The sequence below is a fragment of the Rhipicephalus sanguineus genome, chromosome 3, assembly GCF_013339695.2.
Source record: "Rhipicephalus sanguineus isolate Rsan-2018 chromosome 3, BIME_Rsan_1.4, whole genome shotgun sequence".
NCBI lineage: Eukaryota > Metazoa > Arthropoda > Arachnida > Ixodida > Ixodidae > Rhipicephalus > Rhipicephalus sanguineus.
This window is the reverse complement of record NC_051178.1, coordinates 75,476,081-75,495,470: the sequence shown is the minus strand read 5'-3', so window position 1 is coordinate 75,495,470 and position 19,390 is coordinate 75,476,081. Positions and strand designations below refer to the sequence as shown.

Below are 19,390 nucleotides of genomic sequence, written 5' to 3'. Positions count from 1 at the left end.
TTTATGTACTTTTATTATACTGTAACAGTATATTTCTGAGCAAACGATCTGAAACATGGTGGATCGGTAGCACTGCAGAAAGCCGATGAATGCTTGTGAAAACATGGAAATACACAAAGCAGCATACGATCTTACCACTCGTGTGGCCGCTGCATCTTTCCTTTGCCCCAAGGAAGCACGCAGTAGAGTGAAGCGGACTTACGAGCTGACGTCCAAGGACGCGGCAGATGCTCAACATAAATTTTCTCACTTAAAACAAAAATCACTATAATTAAACTTTCCAATCAAGTGCAAGCACCCAATTTTAATTTGACTGCATCACCAAAGTGCATGTGCCTGAACACGAGTCATTTATTTATTTAACTTACTCTCAATGCCAGTGTTACAGAGGAGAGTTGTTAATACATGTACATTACACAATGTTACGCATGGCAGCTTGAAAAGATTAATGGTCTCGGTTATTGGCGACAAAGGCGAGGAGGTGGTTCTATTCAGATGCTGTCTTTGGCAGAATTGAATTGAGAAAAAAAAAAAGGTTTGTCTGGCAATTTGGCACTTGGACTTTGATGTGGTATATTCGCATTTGTGTGTATATGGGTGGTGCGACACCCCCACTTATACATTTTTCTATGTTTTCACTCCTTATTCTTTGAAACTTCTCGGTGATTGATCTCCATACTTTTTTTGACACACTTACTGGCAACTATCTGGCATATGCTGTTATTGTATTGTGTTGATATACTTTGTAGAATTTTTTTAAATTGTCAGAATGGACGCAGACTCGCCGTTTTGCTTCACCACAAAACATATCGCGAGAGAGAATAGCGGACGACAATGAGAGGCAACAAGAAAGCACCATTCCTTTTCTAGCAACCACTATGACAACGTTCACATCCCTCCTAAGGACAGAGAAAAAAATTTTCTTGCAATGATTCTGTCATGAAAGAGGTCGAATATTGCACTAAAAAGCTTGCCCACAATTTCTTAGAACAGAATCTTGAGAAGTATGAGTGCAATGTCGGGGACGTTTGGCATGGAATGACCCCATCAAAGAGACGCGCCACGGTGGTGTGGTTATGGTGCTCGACTGCTTACCCAAAGGGCGCGGGATCGAATCCCGGCCACGGCGGCCGCATTTAATTTATAAAGGATGAGCGATGGAACTTAATGATACCCTGAACGATAGACGATTCTGTACAAATGATGTGTTGCCAGTTCCATGTGACAGCAGGTTGTCTAAATCGTCTTTATACTTTAAATATTGCAATCTATGCACACTGCTCTGAAGCCCATATTTCTGCCCACCTTTTCTTGGGGAGCAATTTCACTCGTACAAACAATCTCATTTGTTTCCACGGGGTGTCAGTTTGTGACCACGCGGAAGAAAGAATGCGTTATAGTTTTAAAAATCCGGACAGAAAATTGCGCTAGATCGTCGGAATCGATCGAGAACTGAGGACATGTGTAGAACGAGAACAGAAAACACGCGTCGTCTAGTTCTCTAAAGTCCGTGTATGCGCAGCTCACGTTCTTCCCCATTAAAGACGCAGGCTTTGGTCGCTATAGTTAACGCGATAATAAAGCAGAAAAGCGTTATTCCCAAATGCAAGGACAGCGGTAGCCGTAAAAGCACGCGGGCCGCGCAAGCTTGTGCAGGATGCAGTGGCGTTTTGCTTACCTGCTGACGACCAGTAGGCAAAGTGTCGCGTATCAAATATTGATGCTTGATGTTCCGGATGGTACTAGATATGATCACCACGTATAAATCCGTATAGATTTCACAATGTCACGGAGAACAGCGCAGAAGTTTGGAAGTTGAAAGCACGCGTTGGAGCCAGAAAGGTAAACAGGAAGTTGCCATGACACTTGCTGCAGGAAACAGGTGGCGCTTTGCGCAGTCAGAAACCGAAACCGAAATCGCCTTCAATCGAGCCGTCATTTGCGGGCGCCAATGCATAAAATAGAAAACTTTTTCTTCATGGGAAAAATTTATTACTGTGTAACATACCTCTGGGCTATTTGGCTGAGCTAAAGGTGTGGAACAAAGATCAGTCTCGAGCTTTTCCACTCTCGCTGAGGCTTCGTAACATTTTGATCTGCAGAAACCAGCCGCAGATTTAAAAAATAATAATAAAATCGATTAGTGACGTCATGCTGACTGACCGGTAGTGGGGTTCGGCGCGAAGTTCAAAAGTTTGATTTTGAACTTTTTCTTTTTCATTAATCAACTTGCGACTGCGAAAACAAAGATAAAAGGTCCCACTCTTAAGATCCCACTTGTGAAAGGTCCCACTTGTGAAAGATTATGACAATTAAAACATTACAAGCTACTATGCTTCAGAAATAGCCCTAGCTTTCTGTGCCAAGTCTCACAATCACAAAGATTGGCTCTCAATGTATTATGGAGAAAAACACAATGAAGAAAAAAGGATGAGCCGCTGTCCCCATGGTGAAGCCCTCCATCGACATCTTCCTTTATTAGAACACACTGAATAGATCCTAATGATGACAGCACCACTCCTAGTCTTCTACACAGTTGTCAACACAAGATGTTGCTGTTGAGTGAGCACTTACTTGGTACGGTAAATGACACTTGAAGTCGGGATCATGACAGAATCCGGTCTGGCTAGGAGGGTACATTTGAAATAAAAAGAGACACAGACTAGTCCAAACAAAATGTTTATGACGTTTCATCTTCTAAATAAAACAAACCACTTATGATGTATTCATCGTGAACAAGGCTTCCATTCTGGAAGTCCAAACGTCATAAACATTCTGTTTAGACTGGTTGGTGCCCCTTTTTGTTTCATAGTTAAATAAAATTTTAAGCTAATAATTGCAGAGTGTGAAGAGTGAAATTATTTCATTTGAGACAGTCAAGATTTCAGTCTTACTCACGAGGAAGGAATGGAATGCACACACACACTGGGTGTCTGTGCTTGTTCTGCATACTTTTAGTTCCCTTTAAAGGGCCCCTGACACCAAAATCAAAACCTCGAGATGTTTGTGTTGTTTGATTGTCCTGCACACGTGGGCACTTCTGGCCGATTATTAGTGGCAAACGTTACCGTCAAGATATTTTAATTTGGTTTTAAAGTAAGTGAGAGTGCTCATCCGAGTTGGCAACACTTCGCGACATATCCACTAATATGACGTAGATGAAGGCCCCATGTGACGTTCCACAAGAAAAGCCAGTACTGTTGACGTCGCAAAAGATGGGCAGGTCAAACACAATACCACAACTGGCACCCGACCAAGGCTATTGTTTCTCGTCCCTCTCCCTCAGTTGTCGGGCTGCTCACAGGTTGGTTTTGGCTGCTTAAGCCAGGAATGCTTTAAATTTTCCTGAGGGGACACGCACTTAACCGGCTTAACTCATACCGAAGCACCCACATCGTTTCATACTTTATCGCGCACGGGGCCCCCGATTTGAAAACTGCGCTATCAATGTCACCAAACCTTTAGCACACAATGTCTTAGGTGCTTCCCCGCTGTGGGGCAGTAGTTTCTTATGACTTGAGGCGGGTGTTTCAAAATGAAGCTAAAAGTGGCCAGAATTACCGACACTAGCATTAATTATACGATATGTCAGAGCGCTTATGCCTCACTCAATTTCAGCATCGCCAGACACAAGGCTACAAGTTACAGTAAAAAAAAGTCACAAACTAAAATTTCACCTGTCAGGGGTCCTTTAACCTTTCACATCCTTTTATGCTGTTTCAACACCGGTGCATTTCTCCTTCACACGCAGGGAGTGAGCATGCATACTTTGGTCATTGAAGCATAAATCAAAGAAAAGTAATACATAATAGAAAGAGAAGAGAGCTGGGCTGCTGGGAGAGAAGCATGAAGTCTACCTCCAAGCAACAACAAAGATTCATCTGTGTGTGTATGGCAGCTCGCATGAGATGACAAAAAGTACATGGTTTAAAAACTTTACTTTGAACTTTATGGCTAGTTTTTTGGCGGAGCCAGCATTCCAAGAGCTATGCTCATTGAGATGAGGAAGAGCAGCCTATGGCCAAGTGATGTCGGGCCACTTCTTGTGTCTTTTGAAATAGCTAAAATAACCAGCAAAGCATACTTAAACGCGGCTCGTCAGCCCCTGCGTTCTCCATGGGGTCGGATCCCCTCCACAGGGGTTATGACTGTACTTGCAGCACGGGCACCTGCACAAATAAAGGTTGTATATTGCACACTATAGTACAGCTGAAAACCCTATTGCATGCATTCTCATAAATGTGAATCACAAAAACTGTTCATTAGTTTAAAGGGACACTAAAGAGAAACAATGAATCGGTTTAGATCGATAAATTGTGCTCTGAGAACTCTAATGTCATTAATTTCGCCATCATAGGTTTATTAATAGAGGAGAAAATCAAGTTCAAAGTTTCGTTTTTTAAATTTCGTGCCAAAATCTCCCCACGTGACGTAACGGATTTTAAAGTGTATTTATGGTATTTTGGTACCATTGGCTCAACAAAATTACCACAGACTTGGTATGTTCAGTCTATGGCACCCTCAGAGGACAATGTACTTCATTTTTACCGATTAAGATTTACGTAGTCCCTAGTAGGCGCCGTCACGGCAAATGGTGCGGAAACTTCAAGGTGGCGTCACCACCCACATTTTGTTTTTGCGTGTTTTCTCACAGCAAGCGTGGTGTTTTTGGTATTGCGAAAGAGTAGTTTACTAATATGAGAAAAATCGTTTTGCTCTTTAGTGTCCCTATAACTCTAGGCTGAGAAGGTAACAGGGTTTGTACAGGTTTCGATAGCCCAATTCCAAGGGACTTTAAAATCACTACTGAAGGTTTCTCAAGGATGTAAAGCAGCATCCCAAGTAGAAGCTTTTTGCAATAACAATGTTTCCAAATGAATATCGTTAGCTTTACAGATTAAGAATACAAAATTGTGTATGGCTCACACACAGCACTTTATTAAAGCTTTGGCTGCATAAGGACAGTGGACATTGTTTGAGCTAGAAGATATATAGTTTCACTTTGTGTGCTACTTGCTTGACAGAGTTAAGATATAGAGGAGAAAAAAAAATTCTTCGAGCGTGCACTCTAACGCTTTAGCCCTAGAGCATTAGTTTGATGAGGCTGGCGCTCCACTGTGCCCATGCATGGAGCAATGGACTCAGCAGTCAGTAGCGTTCTTACGTACCGGATGGTGCTAGAGGCGGCGGTGGCTGGTTTTGTGGCGCTAATAGTTTCCTTGCAACTTTCTGGCTTGGCCTGCTCGCACAATCACTTCGTTCGTTCTCCACGTATATGTTCGCCCGTCATTGCTTCACGTAATGGTCTTTCTGGCTTGCATCACCTGGACATAGGCGACAAGGGAGCCTCATGTCAGAGCCACCCTCACGTACTTTTCACCTGTGCAGCAATTAGATTAATCACGAGAGCAATGGCCTGGTAGCTTTTGGTTATTGTTATATGTTACAATTTTAGATTTCAAAGAGCCAAAAAATCCGCTTCTCGATTTTACAAACTTCCTGATTTAATGAAATAATTCAAGTGTCCTCATGACTTCGTTAGATCGAGTTTTAACTGAATACCGTAAAATCCGGAGCAAGCACCACTCCCATAAAAACATAATCGGACAAGATTTGAAGGGGGGGCCTTTGCTCGGTCACGGATCAAAATTCAATATGGAGGTAGAAGAGCCGCACGTGCTTCCAATGAAATGCGTTTTTGAATGAGCATGCATTCGCTGTCGTTATTAGCCCTTGTCAAGCGAATAAAAACACTGAATGAAGCAGTGAGGCAGGGGGGATCACTGGCTCGGTCCCATTTGCAGATATTTCAAATATCCGAAAAAAGGAGGGGGCGCTTGCTCGGGATTTTACGGTAGGTAGGCAGAAGAAATTTTTCAACATCAAGTATGGATGGTGAAGGTAAAACTTAATTACATTCTCAATAGGCCTTGGTTGTGCTTTGAGCCAAGTGTCGATAACACCATGTGTAGGCTAGTACCTTCGGACTATTATGAAAGGATGGTGCATTATGGACAGTACCGCTACTGCACCAGAGTGGCAGCTGCACCCTTGCATGTTGCTGTAATCCTATATTCGGGGGACACAGAAAGCATGTTTGCCATGTTGTTGTAGCATATAGCAGACAGCAGAGCAGTCTAGCCTACGACATGTTCATTCAATAAGCAAGTTTGACTGGTGTGAGTGACAAGCAATGTTACACAAGGGTCTTCCAGGAAGCGTAAGGCTGCTAGACTGTGCACCCATTGGCCTTTTGCAAAGTTGGTTGCTTGAGCTAACCTCATTCTTGCTGTTCATGCCTTAAATAAAGATGCATATATCCTGCTGTATATAGTCATACCTTTTTCATTTACATTGGTTTTTTATTGCAACTACTTTAAATGTATCACTCTCACAATCCTTATAAGCATTACATGGCGCATAATCTTACTGAAGGCCAGCTAAGCAGGCACATGAGATACGGTGTACAAAAAAAGAGTGAACGCTTCTCGTCTTTCATTTTATATTTTCCGTCAGTACGCTTACAATTCAGCTTACAATTCGTAGAAGGCTCTTTACAAACCAACACTAAATGCGAGCGCACTAAACACGTTAAGTGCTGTCTGGTGAACTGTGGCACTTGTATCAAACTAGCGAACGAAGAGCGCCTGCTTCCTCTTGCAAGCAGTTGCAATCCCTTGGAAACATGGAGCGCGATGACACTTCATAATGCAAGCAAATCCGACATTCAAACCTGAACACTTGTGGCAATCAGGCTTCTTTTATGCGCGAAGAAACTGTTCCTATTAGTTGATGAGATAATAATAGTAGCAGTTATCAATTACGCAAAGCCGAACATTGGGCGAGTTGGTGCAAGTTAACCATGTCGAACTGTAGCGGCTGTAGTGCATGAAAACACACGATCGGTTCCTTCGCAGAAAACTTTTTTCTGCTCGCGCAGCGATCGCGGATGAGCCTCTTGTGCCGCAGTTCGAAATGTTTATCACGCTCCGTATCCACAACGTAAGAACGGCAGCATAGCTATATGATCACGCTCTCTGATATGTAAATGTAACAGGTACGCCGACATTTCAGACTAGCGGAGCACAACTCGAAATAACAGAGATCGCTACTTACTTGTCGTGGCAAGGCAGCGCATTGCAGCACCTTCGCTCTGTTTCGCCCTCGACGTCCGTCAATCAAGCAAAGGCAGTACTAGACGTTCTCTGAGGCAGTCACGACGAAGTCGCTACGGGACACCGGTTCACGGACTACGTTGTCCAGTGGTTGTCAAGACGAAAGCTGCATGTGCTGCATGACTCGCGGTCTGCTCGCGGTCATCGTCGTTGGCGCAGAGACAAGTGACGTACGCGCTCAGCCGACACCGGTCACACCGGTCGGCGAAGCGGCGTTCCAGAAAGCTCCGCCAAGATGTGACGGCGCCACCATCGAAAATCCCTAGAGATTCTCTCCCTAGGTACCTAGCCGTCGAACACAAAAGGATTTTGTACGTTTTCTAGACGCTCGCCAAAGACAAATGCTGTCAACGACCGGTTGAAAGTGACCCCTTCAGATTTTTAATATGCTTCACCTCCTCGCACCCCCGTATTGCGGCAAAGCTGCCTTTCAAGCTCCGTTACAGTCGAACTTAGCCAAGAGACAGTCAACGTCCGTTTGGAAGTGGTCCCTAGATTTTCAATATGCTTCACCTCATCACACTCCCGTATTGCGGCAAAACTGCCTTTCAAGCTCCGCTACGGTTGCAAATGTATTAACTCAAGAAAACGCTGGTTCCAATATGGAGATGAAAGATGTGGCAGAGTTGGGGGCTCAATTAATACTGTTTTGGACCTGAAATTTGGGCAGGAAGTCCGAAAAATCGGACGCCGAAGCTTCTTGGTATCCAAATTTTCAGATGTTCTTATGTATCGACGTCTACGAGGCAGATTTGGAACTCCGGGCTTGGAGGGAGCACACCCTTGTCTGCCGCATCAGTTGGCCTTCCACAGAAGTTGAAAGAGGAGGAGAGGCTGAAGAAATGGCATCTCTGCCTATCACGTGTAAAGTGTTGTCGGCAACACTTCGGTTGCACCAAATCATGTACATAAATACCATTCGGCATCTATACATTGCCTCATTCTTGATAAGAAAGACAGCTATGGGCACCGTGCATACGTTAGGAGCCGCCACAGTCGCGCGCGGCCTCCAGCGCCACAGCGGCCACGGCAGCAAACTTGACGGGATATGGGAGCAGACGACGCAAGCGGCAGCAAGCCTCTGCACCGTGTTCTGCTGCTTCGCTCGACGCGTTTTCGTTTCCGTTTGCTTTCAAAAGACGTTAAATTGTTAGCAGCTGCCACAGACCCTTGATTTAGAGGGTATGCTTCTTTTCGCCAGACCTCGTGCACCCTCAGGGGAACGCGGCAGCATAGAATGCATGTGCAAGGGAAGACGACACGGAGGCTACGGGCACGTTGAGCGAAACTGCGCGCCGCTTCGTTCACTAAACGATCACAGCTTGTCACCCTCAGGCTAACGTGGCCGCAGACTTCGCGGCTGCTTGAAAGAGACAACACCGGCGACTGCATTGCGTTCACTGCGCCGATTTCAACCAGTGCAGCCGAGCGGTCGTCACAGCGGCTGTTAGCTAGCCATGGCACTGCAAAGCGTGTCAATTATTATTACATTTGGGTTCAGAGAGCTACGTGCTATAGATGGTTTCTTCCGAGGAGCTAATTTAAATAAGGGCAGAGAGCTTCTCGATCTAAGCGAGGCTGGCGAGGCATGTTCACGGCTTCGTGGAAGAGACGTTGCACGGCGGATGGTCAGTCACGGGGAAGTGTGCACCACAGATGCGAATGAACGCGCCGGGAAGATCCGTGAAAATTGAGGTATGTCGCTTAAATTTGCTTTTTCTTAGTTACAGGTCATGTAATGTTTTCTTATCACTTAAAGCAGGGACATCCGTGCGGCCAACTGGGAGTGCTGTGCCGGAGTCGCAGGAAAGTATAAAACCGCCTGAATAAAATTACTTGCGCATCGAAGACAAGCAAACCGCGATAATGGGGCTTTCCTTTAATTAAAAACGTCTGCCCGAAACACTCAACTGTGGCAATCACAAAAGAAAAAAGTGAGCGATTTTTTTTTCTTTTCTCCTTTTGTCAGCTTCATTACAAATAATCTGGAGGAACTTCTGCCTCTACAGTTAGGCCAAAGAGCATCGACGTCGAGCATGTGCTGAGGTTTTTCTGCAGCACTGAGTGCACTCTGACGTGCTCCGGGCAGAGGCCAGCGACGCGGCATCGCAGTCCCACCTCATGCTCCTTCCTGCCTCTACTCAAACGCTGAGCTTGTTTGTTTTGAAACAAATTATTTGCTCATTTTTATGTAGGCTCTCAGGCAAGCTGCTGAGGATATACAAGCAGTATGTCGAAGTGCCGCATCAGGAAGTGGCCGAACTGTCAGCACGCATGTTATTAAACAGAAATGCTTCGGCAAATGAGCGTTTCTGCATAATTGCTGCGACAAAGGTGTGAAGTAATACCTTTTGACACTTCGTCTTGGCAATGAGTCTGCTCTGCGATGTACATTTAGTGCACTTATTTAGGCCGGCACATTTATTTTTCTTTTTTGTATCTCCAAGGCGCACAGGGTAATTGACATGCTAAGCAAACGTGCAGATTGCGTATGGTCTCTGATTGGAAACCAGTAAAATCGCGTACCTGGAGAATTTCTGTACGTGCTACTGCACCCAACAACGCAGCAATTATTCTTAGAGTTTGGCATAACCGACACAAAACGAACAGCCCGCGAGAAGGCCGCGCGCCGTCATCGCGGAACCGTTGAGCGAGCAGGGCGAGCGGGTGAGAGTATCCCGTCAAGTCTGCGCTTGTTGCCGCTAGGGCCGCTTTCATTGGCGGCGGAGTTACGTCTGCACGGAGCCTATGAAATATGACCCCACCAGCGCTTCATCAACCTAGCGAAAAGAAACACTTTCATGTTGCTATCTCACAAAAACATACTTAGGGATTCTCTGCAACTTTTTCTGTAATTTCACTTCGAATTATTCGAAAAATGTTTGAGAAATATTCGAAGATTATTCGAAAATTATTCGATTCGCACTTAATCTTTATTATTCGAATTCTCGCACCCAAAATTTTGCTATTCGCACAGCTCTAATTTTTTCCCCTAGAGTTTCTCTTTCTCTCTCTCTCTGTGCTCGTCGTCTTGCCCATCAGAGTGACTGCATCCCGCGCCAGAGAAATTGGCGCTTGTATTTTGGAAGCGAAGCAGAAGATGAAGACGATGGTGACGATGAAGACAGCACGACACCAATTCATGATGATGTTTTTCTGGGGACACTGCAGGAACTATGGCGAGCTACAACAGCTTCGCTGTTAAAGAAAGGTGGAGCTAACTCAGACTCACTCAAGAAATATATTTTGCACTTAGGGCTTACACAGACTTACTAAAAATGTTCTCACCAGATTCATTCGGACTCGAACTGACCAATGTTATACTCACTCGTACACACACAGAGTCATGGCTCCATCTGAGCCTGAGTGAGTAGACTCCTGAGTGGGTTTGCCAACCTATGAAAGTACGTATAATGACATGATGATCCTGCTCAGAACACGATCATGTCCAGCACAATTACCACCTTGAGGGAACAACAGTAATCAAATAGACATATGAAGTGCTTAGAAGAACAGAGAGCTGAGCTAGTTGGTGAGCTAGTTGGTGATGTTAAAGTATTCTGTAAAGTCCACATACACTCTAAGAAAAAGTAGAGTATTTGAAGAGTCTTTCTGCCACGCAATTATAATCGTCATCCACCTCACGTACTTTCCTTGCGTTATCACTGCGGTCCCGGCACTTCACGGTCCCGAACGGCGCGCGCGTTATCACCGTGACATAGCATTCTTGATAGGAAAGTGACGAGAGGCGGGTTTTCAAAAAAGGAATCGCAAGCAAGCCAGATGACGATTATTGTTGTGTGGCAGAAATACCCCCCCAAGTACTCGATTTTTTCTTTGTGTGTACAGGTCAGCAAAAAAAAGTAGGGCAGTTCTGCCCTAGTGGTGCGAAGACTAAGACTGAGGTAGCAGTGCAGCTGCTAACTCAGTCTTAGTCTTCTGCTTCACTTCACGAAGTATTCATGTCGTAATAAGTTTTCATGTCACAGCATTTGTGGTGTCTTGACTTCTCTTGTGTCCATGTTTGCACACCCTGTCTCTTTAACATGAATATGAAGTGCTGTATGAAATTAATAACACAACTACGTAATTCTTGAGTACCAGGAAAACCTGTTTGTTATCACACATTTTTTTCATATTCCTTGATGCATCTATGAAGGACTTCGTCTCACTCGGCAAATACAAGCTTTCTACGAGACACTGTTATTTGAGGTTTGAGGCAAGCTGAAGTTTTACTTTCTGTGTGTTGGCTTCATTCGATCACTGTTACCCCTTCACAACTCAATACAAATTCTTGCTATAAATACACACTTTCTTTATATACGTGTATGCCTTTGAAATATATCCCCCATGCACTCCTGCCTAATCTGCCACTGAACATGAAATAGGATAAATATAGACATTGGGGAAAATTAAGTTTTACTTGACTGAATACAGAAACAATAAGGAAATGAAAGTGGTCAATGAAGAAGTGGCTGCAGGTGGGAGGTGAACCCATGTGTTCGATTTTGTGTGCCATTCACATTCTTCTCATTCACACAGACAGATACACTGTATATATAAATATATATACATGCAACTGCTTGACAGCAACAGACTTGCTGGAAGTTCAATTGTCGATCATCCGTGGTCAAACAGTTGCTGCTCCGTTTTTTTAGGTTGTCAGGTTACATCTTGACATAGTACGTTCTAGCTGCATACTAGAATAATAATGAAGAAGTGGTCACCCATAACAATGGAAGCTGCAGCACCACCCATTTTTTTTTTTACTTTTTTTACTGCTCACAGCTGTCGCATCCTGTCATTTAATTTCACAGTGAGATCATTCAAGAAGCCTAACATCGCTGCCTGTTGCTTTCATTATCTGATACTTCCCAGGCGGCCTAGCTCCTGGCACAAGCAGAAATAACCGTTGGTGAATGTTTACTCCAATCCAATCTCTGAATGCCCAATAATGCCAAACAGTTTCCTCTCATATATCGGGCACCATGGAGCTGCAATCCTCATACTGTCAGCAGTGTGAGATCCCTGGTAGTTGACAGGGCTGTTTCTTCTACTGTGCAGGAGGTGCTTTGTGCACAACATTGCTCCAGTGCACATGCACATCTGCGTAGACTATCTGTGCCTGATCAGCAACCACTGCAACTGGGCTCGTACACGCAATGTGCTTCTACACTTCCGCAAGCAAGATGAAGCGTTAGAAGCGCTTCCTGTCGCCGAGTCCTTCACCCTCGAGGTTTCCCGAGCAAGAAGAGGTGATGTCGCGTACAAGGCTTCATTGCAGTGTGAACATACTAGTCTGCAAAGAAGGACTACTGCACAATTGACCATATCACGACAAACATAGTCGAGTTTGAAAGAAAGCTGAATGTTTTTGTTCGCATCATGCAGTTTACTCGTGGACAAGAATGTTGCTTGATTGAACAAGCAGAAAAATTGTCATTACACAGTGTTTCACAGTTATCTGAAACAATCAAATTTCACAAGTATGCTAAGTTCTTCCAACAGCCATAAACAAAAGTCATATTTGCCAGTACGACATGGACACGTGCAGCTAATTGCATGTGCAAATGCTGCATGTTTCACCCATTCTTTTTGTGCACGGTAACCGATTTTTCATTGGTGTGCGTGATGAAAGAAGCCCACAGGACCAAAATTCTAATTTTTGACCGCATTCCATTGCACAAAGGGCAGTGACAAATGGTTGCCTAGCCAGTAGGATTTAGTCAGAGAAAGAGAGAGAGAAAAGCAAAAAAAAGATAGAGAGGTGAAATAGTTTGCACCTGGCTTGCTAGCCTACACTGGGGAAAGAAGTTTTGCTGTATCTTTGGCAGTATTTTATTTATTTTCAAGTACTGTCAATCCTTCAAAGGGATCATTGCAGGGGTGGGAGTAGATTCATACATGAAATACATATAAGAAGTAATGGGAACAACATAATTTACACTCAGTATGGAAACACAAAAAATTACATATGTAGACAAAATTTTGCAATGGTTACTAATTTCTACAAGCAGACTACAGCAAGAGCAAGGGAAAAAGAATACAATCAGCAGAGTGCCATGCGCCCGCATCAAACAGCTCCTTCCACGAGTTCTGTGCACAGTTCTATCGTAGGCTAAGCAACAATGAATTCATCTAAGCAATTCCAGTCTCTAACTGCTAGTGGAAAAAATGAGAAGCGAAATACATTGTTAGCAGAATGAAATTCCTCTAACGTGAATCTATGTTTGTGTCGCGTTTCCCTGGAAGAGTTATATGCGACAAATGATGTGGGACTTAGCTTGAAGCTACTGTGTAACAACAAATACAAGAATTTTAACCTGTGCACTTTGGCTCTGCTAGACGAAGTAGCGAGGCCAGCGAGTTGAAATTCTGTCGGGAAATCGTTACGCATGTAACAATTGACAATAAAATGCACAGCTTTCCTTTGAACCCTTTCAAGTGTCAGAATACAGCTTTTTGTGTGCGGAAACCACACAACACTGGCATATCCCAATATTGGTCGGATAAGACTTGTGTAAGAAAGATGCCGTGTTTCAAAGGTTGAACCGGTAAGCGATCGTTTAAGGAAAAACAATTTATTCAGTGTTTTTTTAGAAATTTGTTCCACATGCACGTTCCAGCTAAGGTCGCTACTTATCAAGGCACCTAAGTATTTATACTCTGAGACGTTCCGTAGCAGGACACCGTTGATGCTGTAAGGAAAGGATTCATTTTTTGTTTGTTACGCTCATACAAACTGTTTTTTCCACGTTTAATACCATTTCCCAGTCTGAGCACCACTGAGCCACTTCGTACAGAGAATTATTAAGTTTTATTTGGCCATCTTGGGTTTTAACTGTGTGGTACAGTACGCAGTCATCTGCAAGTAGTCTGATGTTTACGTCGACGTGGTTATATCGTTTACGTACAATAAGAAGAGCAGTGGGGCCAGTACAGAACCCTGCAGTACACCAGATAAAACGGGAACGGTATCAGACACACAGTCGTTATACTGCACATACTTGTAACAGTCTGACTTGCAAACCTTCTTCTTCTGTCTATTGCACTACTTTTCTTTCTTTTTCCCTTGAATTATGTATCTCTGTAGTTCAGTTACTTCCTGCTTTTATTTTATCGACACTGTAAGTGTTCCTTGTCTATTTTGACTGCTTAACTGCCTGCCAGTTGACCAGCATTGAATCCCAGCACTTCTGCAAGGTGAATCGCCACTCCTTTTCAAAACATCATGCCCCATCAGAGATACCACTCCATCGACTCACTTTCACGTTCATCTTTGCTCCAATACCTGCTCTTCACCTTCAGGGCATACTTCAGAAACATTCACGAAGAAACATTTGCGTCAGAAAATTTCACGAAGAGGGGGCTCTGCCACTATTAAATAGTGTTGAGGATCGGGCAAGTTGGTTTATCTTCCTCCAACTGGTACAACACAACAAGCAAAAGGAAGAAAGAGCCAAGCTGGCCAAAAGAAGGAATAGGGCGCCAACTTCCGACACACTTTTAGCAGACTGGATCAAATATAACACACGTAAGCATCAAGCAATATCATCCAAACATTATGCAGTCTTTTCTTGGCTTTTCGTTTGGATGGTATTGATTCTTTTTACATGTAAATATATATTTCATGCAATCTCTGAAAAAAGCCAGTTGGAAGTCGGTGCTCCAATCCTTCTTTCAGATGTTTCTTCATTTTCATTGTTGTGCTGTACCAGTTTAAGTATCTCACTGTATTAAAAGGTTGCAAAGCAATTGCTAGCAACAGAGCAGAAATGGGCTTCATGGACTGAACTGTATCTAGTCATACAATACAAGTACAGATTGCACTCTTGGACTATGGCCCCCAGTATTATTCTGCAAGGCACTGTTTAGTCCGTGCAATATCTGTATAGCTTTCACACGCTAGCTACACAAGCCTGTTATGAACGGTCCGAAATACCAACACATGCTCTATGGAAAATTAGACTGCTAATAAAAGACTGTTCTTTCATCACTACAAGGTATCTCAGTTGACAAGAGACACCAGGCAATGAAATTAATGGACTGTTTTGAGAAACTATTGTGAGAAATGGCACAACATAATTCAGTCAATAAAGGGATCGTTTACTCCTCTCGTTTCATGAAGCTACAATGGGACTATCGAAAGGGCATCAGGTGCCATTTTATTACACTTCACAACACCGTCCAATGAAGTTATAATACAAACACTAAGCACACCAGTGAGAAATACACAAGCTTACTGACACAGCTGAAAGTAAAGCAGCGATTCGTATGCAATGCGCAATGACCCCACAAACATGCATGCCACTCTTCATTTGCAAATAATTGCGCAAACATGTTTAAGTGAATAGCAGCGCCAGCGACACCACGGATAGACCGCGCGTGGAGTTTCCGGATGCGATCGCTACGGGGTGCCCCCAAGGTATCGTGGTCTTGGCACGCAAAACCTCACAATGAAATTTTCGTTTTGGCCTAGAACACTGTCGTAAGCACGCACGTTGCGCGGCAACCCGCGAACCACTCGGTGAAAGCGTAACTCGTCAATCGACCATGCTTTCAATTTTCCCGGGCTGCGGATTGCACGATACAAACATATCCGACCGGTTTCGGTACGCGTCAAAACAAAACGTGTTATCACGGCCGCTGGATCAAAACGTACGGATTGATCCAGCGGCGAGACCTCGTTCATATACCAGGAGCTACCAACTTGATTGGCGAACACAAACAAATCACTGGCAAATGCAGGAACAGGTGCCGCGTGCAAGCGACATTAAAAAAAGCAAACACGACAACTGCACTTGCGCGCCAATTGCAAACGCCTGTCACAGCACAGCTGACGCAATTGTCTAATTGTAACACTTACGCGAAAATGTAATACTGCAAAAGTTGTTGGCTGGAATATTTTCAGGGGCAAGATCCTGAAGGGTTAAAGGTGACAAGGAGAGCGCTGAGACGGGGCACCCGGTCCGGCGAAAGTTTTCCGACGGTGCTGTGCTACGACGCACGCAGGAAAGCTCAACCACACTGCGCTGGCAATATATTACCACATTTAGACGGCCCAGTTCTTCCGCAAAATCTTTTGCACACGGATATGCACGTAATTGCTCACAGCTGTCATGAAGGAGTCGCGAGACAGTTTGTGAAAAGCAGTTGCTCAGTAGCGTCATCCGAGACATAAGTTATACAACTACGAGGAAACCGCGGTTTGGAAGCCAGTAACACAAACGAAAAGAAATTGCGGATGTTTCTTTCTTTTCGTGACGAGCGTTCTCCAGCAGCTCGCTAACCAAATGAATCCATAGAGGTAAAACCATTATAAGTAGACCCATCGTATGCATAGGTAACTTCTGTGTCACAAAAGCAGAACACATCAAATGTGAGCAACGGTATGCTTTTATTGATTCATATGTATGAGCAATTTGCGGCTTTGCAGATTCAACACCCTCTAGAAAATTCTAGATGGTGGTGGCGGTTTTTGGGGTGTCCCAGCCAAATTAAAAAGAAAATTAATCAAACGCACAAAATAAAGAGTCACACAACGCCGGCACCATGACCTTCCACCACACATCAAGGCAAGAAAAGTTGTAGCGCCACCTACACGCAGAAATAAAAAACAATTATTTCATCTATGTTTCATTTATATGTCTTTTGTAATAGGCTGCTAGAGGCGCGCAGATCGACAGGTGTCCGGATATCTTTTAATGCGCTTTGAAGCACCAGAAGCACCTACTCTGTTTCGAAACGCATATCCTCGTGCTAAAAATAGCCCTTCTCTGCTTGGTCACGTGTGATATTCTAACAAATTTGATTGGATAGGCGGATGAATACCACATTTTGATTCGTCCCATTCATTGACACAGGTGCATGCTGATGCTTTTTGTAGCGTGCCGGCGTTCCCTTGCGGCTCGTTACCTTTTTTTCGTTCGTCCACTTGAGCGAGTTCTGCACCTACCTGGACGCAAGTGTTGAAGGCTTTTTCTGGAACTTTATGCCAAGTCCTGCCTAGCTTGAACGGGCTTACTGCCGACCGCAAAGCCACCCTCGTTTGACAAGCTCCACCGCAGTGATCTTGACCATAGTTCGAGCCGCAGAACGCCGCGTCCCCGGTTATGAACGCCGCTTCGACAAATGGCGATTATGAATGGATCGAGGAAGAGTACGTTCCTCCTCCTTCGCAGATGCCTTCGGAACCCAGGTGTTACGGCGAACGAAACAGCGGCGGTGAAGCATCCGCAGGTCGGGGCCGTGGCCGGGGCAGCTGTGACAGACCCAATGCACCACGCCGTGATTCTGAAGAGTTCATGGTGCCGGCCAAAGACATCGCTAGAATCATTGGCAGAGGTGGCTCCAGGATCCGTGAACTCCAGGATTCCAGCGGTGCGCGCATCTGGATCAAGAAGGACGACGGAGATAACAATTACTTCGAAACCAAGGTCGAGGTCTCGGGCCCCGAAGAGGCGCGTCGCAAAGCTCGCGAGCTCATCGACGCCATCGTCAATCCGCCCGAAGAACCAGCGTGCACCAACAAAAGCGAAGAACCGCTGCCTCTGCTCGACTGGGCCAAGCTGCTTGCCAAGAGCGACGAAGAGACGAAGAAGCGATGGGCCTCTCTCGCGCCGATAGTGAAAAACTTTTACGTCGAAGATCCTCGAGTTGCCTGCATGCCCGTGGCGGAGGCGGCAGCCTTCAGGACAGAAAACAATAACATTGTCGTCAAGTATTTGGGCCCGGGAGGCGAGCCGCCATCAGACGTGGCAACCAATCCCGTGAGAACGTTTGAGGAAGCGTTTTCGAACTACCCGGAAATCTTGGACGAGATCTACAAGAACAAGTTCGAGAAGCCGTCCCCCATTCAGAGTCAGGCGTGGCCGATACTGCTTCAAGGTCATGACCTGATCGGGATCGCGCAGACGGGTACGGGAAAGACGCTGGCATTCCTGCTGCCGGCCATGATTCACATCGACAACCAGCCCGTTCCGAGGGAGGAGAGGAAAGGTCCTTCCTGCCTGATTCTCGCCCCGACGCGCGAGCTCGCTCAGCAGATCGAGCGCGAAGCGAAGAAGTACAACTACCGAGGCATCAGGTGCGTGTGCGTCTACGGTGGCGGCAGTCGCAGGGAGCAGATACAGACCGTCAACCTCGGTGTCGAGATTGTCATCGCAACTCCCGGACGCCTCAACGACCTCGTCATGAACAAGATCATTGATCTGAACTTCGTCACTTTTCTGGTGCTGGACGAAGCGGATCGCATGCTGGACATGGGCTTCGAGATACAGATCAAGAAGGTGATGCTGGACATCAGGCCTGACCGGCAGACGGTCATGACCAGTGCAACCTGGCCAGAAGGTGTGCGTCGCCTTTCCGACCAGTACATGACAAACCCGTTCCAGGTGTTCATCGGTACCTTGGACCTGGCCGCAGTGCACACAGTGACCCAGAAGGTCATCCTCTGCGAGGAGGAGGAGAAGAGAGACCAGCTTCTGGCATTCTTCGACTCCATGCTACCCGACGACAAGGTGATAGTCTTCGTCGACAGGAAGGCAACGGTGGACCACCTGACGAGCGACTTTGTCCTAGCTGGCATCAACTGCGATTCCATCCATGGGTCTAGGGAACAGTGCGACCGCGAACAAGCGTTGGAGGATCTACGGAGTGGCCGAGTGCGCATCTTGATTGCCACAGACGTCGCTGCGCGGGGGTTGGATATCAAAGACGTGACGCACATCTTCAACTACGACTTCCCTCGCAACGTGGAAGAGTACGTCCACCGTGTCGGCCGCACAGGTCGAGCTGGCCGTACAGGAGTGGCCATCACGCTCATAACTCGTGGCAACTGGAGGCAGGCCCGTGAGCTGATCAGTATCCTGGAGGAGGCCAGCCAAGAGGTCCCAACCGAACTCTACGCGATGGCCGACCGTTTCGATGCCTGGAAGGAGCGACGTGCCGAGGAAGAGCGCAGCTTTGGCGTTGACCGAGGTAGCCGTGGCGGTGGATTCCGCCAAGGAGGAAGAGGTGGTGGCGGTGGAGGTTGGGGTGGCGGTGGTCGCAACCGTTGGTGAAAGAACAGTAGCTGTGATTTGGTTGCGATAAGTTCATTGTAAATCAGCGTCATGCAGCATGTGTCATCACACCACTGTACAATGTTGTTTTCTATTTGTCTTTACAGTTATGTTTTTTACGGGCAAGTGACAATAAACATTTGATGCACCTTG

The 19,390-nt window shown here is 45.5% G+C and overlaps 1 protein-coding gene and 1 long non-coding RNA gene across 2 annotated transcripts; one reads left to right on the top strand and one right to left on the bottom strand.

Moving 5' to 3' along the window:
- Positions 1–4,089: 4,089 nt before the first annotated feature.
- Positions 4,090–7,377, bottom strand: LOC119386747 (uncharacterized). Its single transcript, XR_005182363.2, has 3 exons — positions 7,117–7,377; positions 5,169–5,324; positions 4,090–4,169 (listed from the first exon to the last, which is right to left on the bottom strand). It is a non-coding gene; the product is annotated as an uncharacterized LOC119386747 (long non-coding RNA).
- Positions 7,378–17,072: 9,695 nt separating this feature from the next.
- On the top strand, positions 17,073–19,390 carry LOC119386746 (probable ATP-dependent RNA helicase DDX43). The gene has a single exon (XM_037654027.2). It carries the CDS (start codon positions 17,288–17,290, stop codon positions 19,235–19,237), a length of 1,950 nt encoding a protein of 649 aa, XP_037509955.1. The 5' UTR covers positions 17,073–17,287; the 3' UTR covers positions 19,238–19,390.

Bases quoted from the DNA above. Each gene is read 5' to 3' on its own strand.
- LOC119386746 (XM_037654027.2), top strand. From the start codon at position 17,288: ATGAACGCCGCTTCGACAAATGGCGATTATGAATGGATCGAGGAAGAG.